Source organism: Chrysemys picta, chromosome 3 (genome assembly GCF_011386835.1).
Source record: "Chrysemys picta bellii isolate R12L10 chromosome 3, ASM1138683v2, whole genome shotgun sequence".
Taxonomy (NCBI): Eukaryota; Metazoa; Chordata; order Testudines; family Emydidae; genus Chrysemys; species Chrysemys picta.
Window position 1 is genome coordinate 61,826,167 of NC_088793.1, and position 11,760 is coordinate 61,837,926.

Sequence of the window (11,760 nt, forward strand, 5' to 3'; positions counted from 1 at the left end):
GTCAAAAACAGGAGTGTAGACACGGATCTGAGAGTTAAACCCTCAAGCTTTTTTTGTCCCATGCAGTTCTCATTCATTGAACTTGGTGGTCAATGATGCATCAACAGCTTCTAGTGATGCTGCTGAATTTTTTAATGTAATTCAAAGTATCTATGTATTTTTCTCTGCATCAACTCATTGGTGGCAAATTTTGAAGCAACATCTGAGAACGTCCTCTCCGACACTGAATCCACTGAGTGCCACATGATGGGACAGTTGAGTGGAGGCCATAAAGCCTATCAAACACCAAATTGGGAAGATAGATGATGCCATAGTTGCCATTATGGAGGATAATGCTATGACAGGAACTGTTCTTGGGAGAACAGTGGCAGAGAGAAATGGAATCACCAGGAACATACATAACTTCAAATTTCTGTCTGGCTTAGTGTTGTGACATGACATACTGTTTGAAATAAATGAAAGCAAAGTCATACCTACAGTCTTACCAATCAGATGAGGGATTTCAAAACGTTCTGAAGAGTGCACAGAAGTTGGCAGAGGAACTTCACACTGAAGCTATTTTCTCACCCATTCAAGAATACAAGAGTCACCGAAGAAGAAGACATTTTGATTACGAGGCACGGGATAATCCCATAAGAGACCCCAAACAACAATTCAAAGTTGAATTCTTTAACCAGGCGCTAGATTGTGCAATACAGTCAGTTGAAGAATGTTTCATGCAGCTCAAGGAACACAGCAGTTTATTTGGGATGTTGTATGATATTCCCAAGCTCTTCACTATACCTGAAGAAGGCCTGCACCAGCAATGCTGGGCACTAGAGACAGTGCTGACACATGATGACATGTGTGATATTGATGCGAGTGATTTAGGTGATAAACTGAAAGCCCTTTCAAGATACATTTCAGCAGGATCAACTCCAAAGGCTGTTCTGGAATATATGTGATGACAAATAAGATGACCACCCTCTTTCCAAATGCTTTTTGCGCATATTTCTAATACTTCCTGTAACAGTTGCCAGTGGAGAACGCAGTTTCTTCAAGTTGAAATTAATAAAAACACATCTATGCTCCACAATGACACAGGAGAGGCTGGTCGGCCTTGCAACCATCTCAATAGAACACGAGCTGGCCCAGACTGTGGACCTTCAGGAAGCAGTTCAAATCTTTGCAACCACGAAGGCATGGAAAGCAACACTTTAATTATTCAAACAGATAAAAATGCCAGTGTTTACTATGCAGACAAGGAAAGTTAAATTTGCTGTTCAGGCATTTAAAAGTTAAGAATTACTTAACATTTTTGAACAAGGCATTTTAAGTTGTTAGTTCTCCTTTATTGGGGTAGGTAGTAGAGCAGTACCATGAGAGCAGCAGAACAGGAAGAAAGCAGAATTGAGACCTTTCAAAGTTTTTGGCCCAAGCGAGGGGTGGGGGCGTCATTTGAGCTCTCCGCCTCAGGTGCCAAAATGTTGTGGGCCGGCCTTGAGTGTCAGGGCCCCCCTCATCTGCCCAGCATGGATCTTCTTCTTTCCCTTAGGAGTGACAGCACGGGTCTCCTCCTTTTGGGAAACTGGGAACAAAAGGTGTGTCAGAAGGGGTCTCCCAGTCCTTTATCACAGCATTTGGGGGGGTGTTTATTTGCTCTGGCTGATGGACTGAGCCCACAAAAACACAGTATTTTCCTTGGGTCTATTGGCAGGGCTCCCAGAGTGAAATGTATGGTGCTGTTTATGCTTCTTGGTGCTATTGTTTTGGACTGTCTGCTAACTCACTCAGATAACCTATATTGGCTACACTCAGGTCACATTTCCAAACTTTTGCTGAGAAACATGAGGGATAAAAACTGACCTTTAAAAAAAGATTTAAAGTGAGAGTCTGAAGTAATCACCAGATTCCAGGATCTGGGACCATGGGCACAGACCTATAGTACATATGCTTTAATCTAACCCTGCGCTGGAGAATGGCCACTGTTTGCTACAGGGTATTTCCACAAACCTGCAGTGATTGCCTCATGGTAGATAATTTTGATCCTGTCTCAACTTCCCTTGCCAATTTTCCCCTCCCCCCAAAAAACAAAACACTCTAAGCAGGTTGGGGGGCAGTAGCCAACACAGAGATCATGGCCCAATAAATCTTATCATAGAATCATAGAACCATAGGTTTAGAAGAGATCCAATACCTTGCCCAAGATGTAGGATTTGTTGTGTCTAAACCAGGGGTTCTCAAACTTCATTGCACCGCAGTCCCCTTCTGACAACAAAAATTACTACATAATCCAGGAGGAGGGACCGAAGCCTGAGCCCCACCACCCTGGATGAGGGGACCAAAGCCCAAGCCTCACTGCCCCAGGCTGGGAGGCCAAAACCAAATGCCAAGGCTTCAGCCACAGGCAGGGGGCCTGTAACTTGAGCCCCACCACCCAGGGTTGAAGCCCTCGGGCTTCAGCCCTGGGCGGTGGGGCTCAGGCTTCAGCCCCAGACTGCACCAAGTCTAAGACAGCCCTGGTGACCCCATTAAAATGCAGTTGTGACCCACTTTGCAGTCATGACCCACAGTTTGAGAACCACTGGTCTAAACCATCCAAGACAGATGGCTATCCAGCCTCTTTTTGGTTAAGAGAGTACAGTATGGAGCCACAATCTTTAGAATGTTCCAGAATCCATGAGATTTCTGTCCTTGAGAACCCAGGAAAGCTGTAGTTTTGGTCTGTCATCTCTAGCTGCTCCATAGGATGATTGGGTGGCTTTCATTATTTACTTAGGCAAAATTCCCATCAAAATCTGGAGGAATTGTCTTACTGTAATACAATATTCAAATGAGACAATGTACTGCTGAGGCCATTTTCCTTGTATGAATGAATGACTGATCCAATTTCATAATTAGTAAAGAAAAATCCTGAGAGTCAAGAACATGTATTAAAATAAAACAATAGAAGAGTTTTTGATGATTTATTTCCAAATATGAAGTTTACAAAATGACAGTCATAAAGCTCTTGATTAGAAAAAAAAATTATTTGCAAAACACAGTTTTTTGTTTTGTTTTGTTTTTTGTTTTTTTTTAGAGCAATGGCTTTAAAATGGATAAGCAAAGGGATAGTGAACTAAGTAAGGGCAACTTGATTCTTCTCCCCCAGGAACCTCTTTGGATTAGCATTGCAGTACCAGACATCACTGTTTTCACTCAACAGTGCACAAGTTGTTTTGGAATTTCAGTGAATGGGAAGGAGTTCATTTCCTTAACTGAGTATCCCTAAGGAACTTGACCACTGACATACTGCTCCCCTTCCCAAATTTTTGTTCTCCTTGCTTGCCCACACAGATGTCCTTGGTTTTCTGACATCCTAAACCAGATGAAGAGAGGGAGAGATGGAAACTCAAACACCAATCACTGAAAACAAACACTGAAGCAGACAGACTGAAACAGAATTTCTCCAAGCCTATTCTGAGGGTGTATAACAGGTCAAGAGAACCTTCTTCTCAGAATCCATAGCACCTGCCAAATCCCAACCTAAGGAGCTAGTCAGGGTGGAAAACTGCTTCATTAACACTGACTGTCTACAGTCGACAGCCAAGTCTACGCAGCATCATGCTCAGTGAAGAACAATCCTCCTACTTTGCTGTAAAAGATCACACATGTTTGGGAAGGTTCCTCTTGTTGCACAGATCCAAGCCTATACACTGACCAACAAACATCTCATCTTCAGTCCGAGTTCACACATTCACTCTACAGGAAGTATTGGTCACGTTGAAGAAATCTTGACTTAAGACCAGTGAATCTGGACCCTGCCCTTCCTGCCTGGTAAAAGAGAATCATGAGTTAGTGGGTCTTTCCTGACAGAAATAACCAATGCCTCATTCAGGACAGGAATCTTCCCTTCCTCCTTCAACCAAGTGCAACCAGCACTGAAGAAATGCATCCTGGGTGCAGCAAATCTATTCAAGCCCTGCCCAGTATAAAACCTTCCATTCCTGAGCGAGTTCTTAGAGAAACTAGCCAAAGGCTTCCTATGAGCTCATCTAGCTGAAGCCAATACCCAGGATCCAGCACAATCTGGTTTCAGGTCAGGACATGGGCCAGAAACAGCATTAATGTCATTGGTGAATGATTTCCTGATGTTAGTGGATAGAGGACAGACATCCATTCTCATTCTCCTGGACCTCTCTGCAGGATTTGATACTGTTGACCCTGAGGATGCTGCTGCCCCACCTGAGAGAGGTGGCAAGGGTCCTAGCGAATGCTCTATAATGATTCGAGTCCTTCCCTGAGGGATGCACCCAAAGGACAGTGAAGAGACACTCCACCTCTTCCATTAGGCTCCTCATTTAAAGAGTGCTTTTAGTATCAATTCTCCATACCAGTGGCTCTTGACCTTTACAGACAACTGTACCCTTTTCAAGAGTCTGATTTGTCTTGTGTACCCCCAAGTTACACCTCACTTAAAAACTTACAAAATCAGACATAAAAACACACAACTGTCACAGCAAACTATTACTGAAAATTGCTTACTTTCTCATTTTTACCATATAATTATAAAATGAACCAATTGGAATATAAATATTGTTCTTACATTTCAGTGTGTAGTATACAGAGAAGTATAAACAAATCACTATGAAGTTTTAGTTTGTACTGACTTTGCTATTGCTTTTTATGTAGCTTGTTGTAAAACTAGGCAAATATTTAGATCAGATGAGTACCCCCTGGAAGACCCCTGAGAACCCCAAAGGGTACATGTACTCCTGGTTGAGAACCATTGCTCTATTCAATGCTATTCAGCATGTACATGCAGCCACTAGGAGAACTGTGAGACAACATGGGGTCAAATGCCACCAATTTGCAGATGACATCCAACTTTATCTATCCTTTGATATGTACAAGCACCGCCAAGGTAGTTCATTGCTTGGGGAAGATCAACTAATGGGTGAAGAGAGCAGCTGGTTGAAGCTGAAGTAAGATGATGGTTATGCTGGTTGGCAGAAGAAAGCACTTTTAGGAGTCTGAAGCCATGGTGTCTAAAAGATCACCTAAAGCTCTGGGATAAGGATACCAGTCCTTAGGCAAATGGAACTGTCCACTGCAAAGGTAAAGCTTACCTGTGCAGGAAATAGAGCTTTCTCAGCCCATGAATCTGCAGTGAACTTCTACAGGAGCTAAGAACCACAACAAACCTCACTACATTTTGTTCCACTTTAAGGTTCTTGACATAGCCTTTCTAAGAGAAAGGAAGGATGGTGCAGAGTTTAGGATGATAGATTGGGACATGGAGTCTTACATTCAGTTCTTTGCTCTGCCACAGCCTTTCAGTGTGACCTTGGGTAAATCACTTATTCTCTCTGTGCCTCAGTTCCCTTTTGGTAAAGTGGGGATAACAGTACTTCCCTAATACATTAAAGTCTGTGAAGCACAAATGGGTACCTCAACTGCATTAGGTATAAGCACTTAGCAATTTTGTGAAAATGTAGGAATGCTCTTTGGTGATTCTCAATATGGTGTTTAGATCTGGCACTGTCTGTCCCATAATTGTGGTGGAACCCTTCACTGTAGGGGTCACTCTGAGTAGCTGACCTAGCCTCTCCACCTAGGGAAAGAGAAAAGAAGCCCCCTTTTTAAGTGTCACCTAACTTATACTTAAGGGTCATTAAGAGGCAATGCCAAAGTGAACAGCCTTAATGGCTCTAGCCTGCTCTCCTGGGGAGTACTGAAACATGTCTGAACAGAATGGGTTGGACTGAGGGACCCATGGACCCTTAGGAGGATCTGGGCTTGCTAGGAGAATGTAAGTTGATTCTGTTCTGTTCCTTTAATGTAAGAGGAAAATCTGTCTAACTTAGCCTGCAGTGAAACGTAAGAGTAGGTGAAACTAAAGATGTGTCAGATCTTTGTTGTTGTGGAATCCCTTCTTCTCTAATGCTTTGTTCCCACTATTTAATTTAAAAAATTGCTTTAATAAGGGCATTTATTGGTCAATATCACAGGTTCCTGAAGGTGCCTGAATCCCAGTCTGGCCTGCAAGGTGGTAAGTGATATTGGGCCCTAGTCTAAGATGCCAAGATTCCACCCCAAGACAGATAAGGCCTGAAGCTGGGAATGGGCAACAGGGGATGTCACCAGAAGCAGAACAGAGAACTGCCAGAAGCTGGGAACGGGTGACAGGGACGGATCATTTGATGATTACCTGTTCTGTTCATTCCCTGTGGGACACCTGGCATTGGCCACTGTCAGAAGACTGGATACTGGGCTAGATGGACCTTTAATCTGACCCAGTATGGCCATACTTACGTTCTTATGTAAGGGGAAGAGGCCTTCAGAGAGGGTGCCCTTAGAGAGACCAGAAAAGGGGTAGAGACACAGCTAGTCCTGTGTTCATGACAAACATGTACATATAATTTAGGGTGGAAAAAAAATTAAACCCCATAACAAATACACCAGAATGCATATACAGTGTTTCTCCTGAGAAAAGGATGAGAGCACATGAACCACACGTGACAGAAGTTAGTCTGGTTACTTAATGTCTGACTAGAAGGTGCTAAGATACCATAGTTACGAGGGCACTGTAAGAACTTGTGCAGAACATACTAAACCCAAATATGGCTTTCTAGCATGTGGAGAGTAATTTGGGTAAAAGTCCCTTCACTGTGGCCTTTAACTTAGATCCTTCAAGGGGAGACAGCCTTTTATTGGTAATGAATATCTTGTTCTTAGAGTCATCTCTATTGTTTTTCTCTTAAAAGCTATCTTGTCTAAGTATTTATAATGCACCAATCACCATAGTATCTGTGTGCAAACCTATAATACATGTGCTACTCCTGTTTAATATTCACTGATAACACTAATATTTTATTAATATATTTAACTTTGGAGTTAAGTCAAGGAATACTAAATATTAAAAACCATTCCTAATTAATTCACTATTTTTGCATTCAAAGTAACCTGAATTTTATTTTTTCAGTTGTTTATAAATATAAACAGGGAAGCTACCATCCTTAATTCAGCAAGATGAATTTTTATTTCATAAACTGTGGAATAATTCTGAGGAGTAAATCTGGCATTCCCATGTTTTGTTTCTTTGAATTTTTTTAATGATTCTCCCCCCCCCCTTCCTTTGGCATAGATTTGTTTAACCCTTTTCTCAATGGCAATTACAGTAACAAAAATCTGCAACAGTTACTGTTGAATTGGCACAGCTCAATGGGAAGGGATAAGTCAGAATGAATTAAAATGATTTCACAGAGCACACAGAAAGCCATTGTCTCCTAAAGAATGACTGTGAGTGAATGGCGAATACTTGTCTACTTAAAAACTGCCTTAAACTTAGCAGCCTTGAGCACTGTTATGTAGCTTGCATATATTCTTTCTGACTGAAAGCAGGGTACAAAAGTACATAATTTCAATACATAATTTTAGGAGATCCTGCTTTAACTCAAAGCCTGTCAACATTTTCATTGGTGAATTTGTATCTTCAGTGGTTTGTAACTCATATTCATTCTAGGTTGAAATGAAGCACACACTTTGTGTTGGGTTTTTCTTCTGTGTTAAAAAAGGTTTGTGCCAGCTTAGTGGTAGGGTAAGACATAAAATGTGAGTTCAAGTTCAGTCTTTGGATCCTCCCAAGACTAACAAGTTCTGGAGCATTGTTGAAGCTCTGTCTACTCAACCCATGAAGTCCCCTTGTATTCTTCTCTAGAAACCCCCTTTGACATGTGTAGCCTTCTTGGTTGTTGAAGATCTCACAGCAAAATTAGATGGGTAGGGAGAAAACAGAATAGCTCAGAAAACTAACTCCATTTTTTTGGCCATCTTGAAAATAACAATTTGAGTTTGACAGTTCTGTGATGGGGGGAAAAATCAGCAATTGATTAATCCATGAACTAGTTTAGAGACTATTAGTGTTCTGAAGATTTTTTTTTTTTTAAAGGAAAAAAAAGTTAATTTGCATTTGAGCCTTCAATGTCCTAAGAATGCTTAGTTTCTTCAACTATACATGTATAGCAGTTGCAGTGTAGAGTATACTGGAAGGGCCATGAAAGTTCTGAACACATCTAGATTATTTCTGCTATCCACTAACACCCACTACTTGAATTTAAGTAGTTAGGGTGAGATTTTTAAAGGTATTTAGGTGCCTAAAGATGCAGATAGTCAAGTAGTGAGATTTTCCTAAGCACCTGAATCCCCTTGATTAGGCACCTAAATACGTTTGAGGTTCTGGGCCCTCGGGACTTCTGAGAATCACATGAGCCACCTGTCTGCATCATTGAACACCTAAATACCTTTGAAGTCAATGCATGTATATTTGAGAGCAGAATTTAATTTTAAAAAGGTTTTACTATACAATATTAATAATGAATATGTATGAGAACAAAAATAATCCCAATATGTGTGTAGACATACATTATAAACATTGGGGGCGGGGGATTTTTCCAATGATTATTAAAAATGAATGTATATAACAAACTACTGCCCGATAAACCAACAAAAGCCAGGAAATTCCTATAATCTTTGTCCCTAAGTATTGCAATAATATTTGATCAAACTGTTGTTTGCTGCTATTTATTTTGAAGAATTAAAAATAGTAGAGATGAAAAAAAATCTATTTAATCATTTAGTCCTTTCCTTCTTTAGGTGCAAGATGATCCCTAGATATTATCTAGCGTGTCTTCCACAGGTATTATGAAATGTTCCAGTAATGGGATTTCTATTAAATCTCTTGTAGAAAACTCTCACAAACCAGTCTGGCACTTTGTTAGGAAGTTTCCCCTAATATTTAGCCTAAACTTCTCTTTGTAAAATGCCATCCAATTATACCGTTATCAGATGTATTGCAATATCTAGGTACAAGAAATAAGCCAGAATATTCAGCTTTACTTTTCATTTAATTTCTTTCTAGTTTTATAATCACAATTGTACGCATTATTGATACCATCATTAGTGCATTAATAATAACACAGAATAAGTTTCATCTTATAATTTTGTAAATGCATGCCTTAAATACAAAGGCAATGCAGCTTGGTAAATCTTTTTTTCATTGGATTTATATATTCACTCTCACTCATCCCCTTTCTGACATACTTCCAAATGTTAAGTGATTCATTGCAATTATTTATGTGAAGTGAAATGGTAAAGCGGCATCATATGAATTAACTGCAACTGGTGCTAGCACTTAGCTGACCCATTATGTTTTGCCAAGGTAAAACATCCTCAGTACTTGGATGCACTAAATGTTCTCCATAGCTGTATGTCTATATTTCAGTGAGATAAACCAATTATTTAAAAAAACAACAATCTGCAAACAGAAAAATGGTAATAGTCTTTGCTGCACAAATAAAGTTTTCTAAATGTTAACAGCAGACTAAAGAATGCTGGGGCTCTCTCTTCCTCTACAAACATTTAAATACAGATGGAAATGCTCTTTTTCTGTTACTGCCTGATCTCTGCATTTAACTAACATGACTAGGACTGAAAGAAAGTAAAATGTGTTAGGCCATTTATGAATCCCTTAGGCAAAGTGTAAAGCAATAGCAACCTGGGATTTTAATTAGATGACATAAATGTCAAAGACAGACAGAAAAGTTAGTAAGCAATCTAAAAAATAACATAAAACAAAGACATAAAAACCCCAAACCAAAAATGAAATAAAACAAACAAACAAAACCTGGATAATTATGGAATAAACATGGGGTTACCTGCAGTGTACACTTTAGCTGCCGGGTAGTCCCAGATATCTAATAATAAAGTTGCGGCCTGATTAAACCCACATCAAATGTCCCCATCCTTCTTTCGGTATAGTCAGACAAACAAAAAACCCAACAACCTTTTGTGATAAGAATAAAATCTGATGTTTTTTTCCCTGTATGTAAATGAACAAGGGGAAAAACACATCTTCATGTTTTTGTTTTTGTTCTTGTTCATGCTGAAAAATTGAAGAAAGACTTGTGAACTTTTCAATATGTCTAAAGGAACAATTGTTAGTTGCTTCACTGAATACAGAATAGTTGTCTCTGTTCTGTCTCGCTTTTATTTTTCCTAAAGGCTTACAAATCAGTGCTTCCTTTTATTTTCTGTAGGAATCTATTCATTGAAACAGATTTTAAATTTGTTACATGCCAGAAAAAAATACTATTATGATTTTTTTTTACATTTTTCACTAAATACTTAAGTCAGCAGATGTATTCTTTTTCATTTTTCTTTTATAATGTTTATATTTTTCTGCTTGTTCTGCTGTACACATTTATCAGTAACATAGTCCTTATTTGTATTGCTATTTTCTGTTTTTTTGGCAGTATTGTTTCCACCTACAATATTGTGTATATACTAGGAATCTTTTAAGTTGGCCATGACAATGCCCAGTAAAGCCAAAAATACACTTTGTTGCTTTCTTTTCAGTTCAGTAACAACGAATTCTCATTAAGAGTACAATCATTTTCTTATGCATTCACTTCAGCTATTTTGCCCCTTCTATGTAATTTGTAATTGTTCTTCATCTAGAAACATAAATAAGTAAATAAACTAAAGTGCATCTTTTACAGAGAGTTTAATGCTGAGTAAACCTACATGATACAAGTTAAGTCAACATTTTCTTAGGGTAGCCTGTCAAGTTAACAATATCACTAACCTAGATTTTTATAGCACCCAATTCTAGGCAGTGACTTTTATAGCTAGGGAAAACAACTTGACCTTTCCAAAGATTTTTCAACTACGACACAAAATAAATAAATAAAATCATTTTACATGTGAACTTACCTTTGCTTCCTTGAACTTGGAGAGCAAGACAAATGACCAGAAATATTAATCCAGTTTTCAAATGCATGCTGGCAATTCAGAACATTCAAGGATTGTCATGCAGGAAATATGACTAGTTTAGACTGGCTAACAGATTTCTTTTTAAGAACTAAAATCCCCAAACTGCCTCGTATTCCTACTTTTTTAAGGAAGTGCCCAACAGTTTGAATTGTTTTGAATCTCAGGCAAAGAGTGAAACAGGTGCCAGAGCACAGTTACTGAACAAACCCCTCAAACACACACACTAGTAGTTCAGGAGACTGAAAGGGGGACTGGAGTGGTAAACTCCTAAATGTGACAAGAGTGACGAAGTTTAAAAAAAAAGCCCAACAGTGTCTGTTTCTGGAATAATCTGTTTATCTACTGCTCAGACATAATCCCTCTTATGGTCCAGCTGGAAGAGCTGTCTTCATCTTATTAACCTTCTGGAGTGGCATCTGTCAGCCCCAGAAGACTTCAGTAGCACCATGATAAACAGAAGCCTCTTCTAGTGGCCATTACCTGTAAATTTTGGTCATTTGGACATTCCAGTAATATGGCATGTCAGCAGAGGTATTGCGAAATGATGGCGATTGTATTATTTCTTAAATGTATGACCATAACAAATGGTGAACTTCCTTTGAAGAAGATGACTAATTGCTTGCCTGAAAGAACTGTGACTGTATGGAGCTTTTCAGCAGTGTTTGACTTGGGAGCTCTTCTCCTTTCTCACACCACAAAGTTTGCTTTTGCAATAGTTCTATCAGAGCTCTGATGATGGACAATCCATTCTGTTACACTGGTAAAATGCCATGACTCAGCAGTAAATTGTTGTAGCAATCAGGACTGGAACAATCTGATTCCAAATGAGGAATGGGGGAGGAGGGAGGTGGTTATAGGGAGAGGAATAAAAAAGGGGAGGAGGGAAATAGCATTTCTAGCTCTAGCTCTATCAGGCCAATGAGTGAACAAACTGTTACAAGCAGTTCTTTTACAGTTATATAAATAAAT

The 11,760-nt window shown here is 39.3% G+C and overlaps 1 protein-coding gene across 1 annotated transcript in view; it reads right to left on the reverse strand.

Moving 5' to 3' along the window:
• IMPG1 (interphotoreceptor matrix proteoglycan 1) overlaps window positions 1–10,993 on the reverse strand; it is an 86,313-nt gene extending 75,320 nt beyond the window's left edge. The window contains exon 1 of the mRNA XM_065588058.1: window positions 10,732–10,993. Within this exon, the coding sequence (XP_065444130.1) occupies window positions 10,732–10,798 (67 nt within the window). The 5' untranslated portion in view covers window positions 10,799–10,993. The remainder of the gene's footprint in view (window positions 1–10,731) is intronic.
• Window positions 10,994–11,760: the final 767 nt, after the last annotated feature.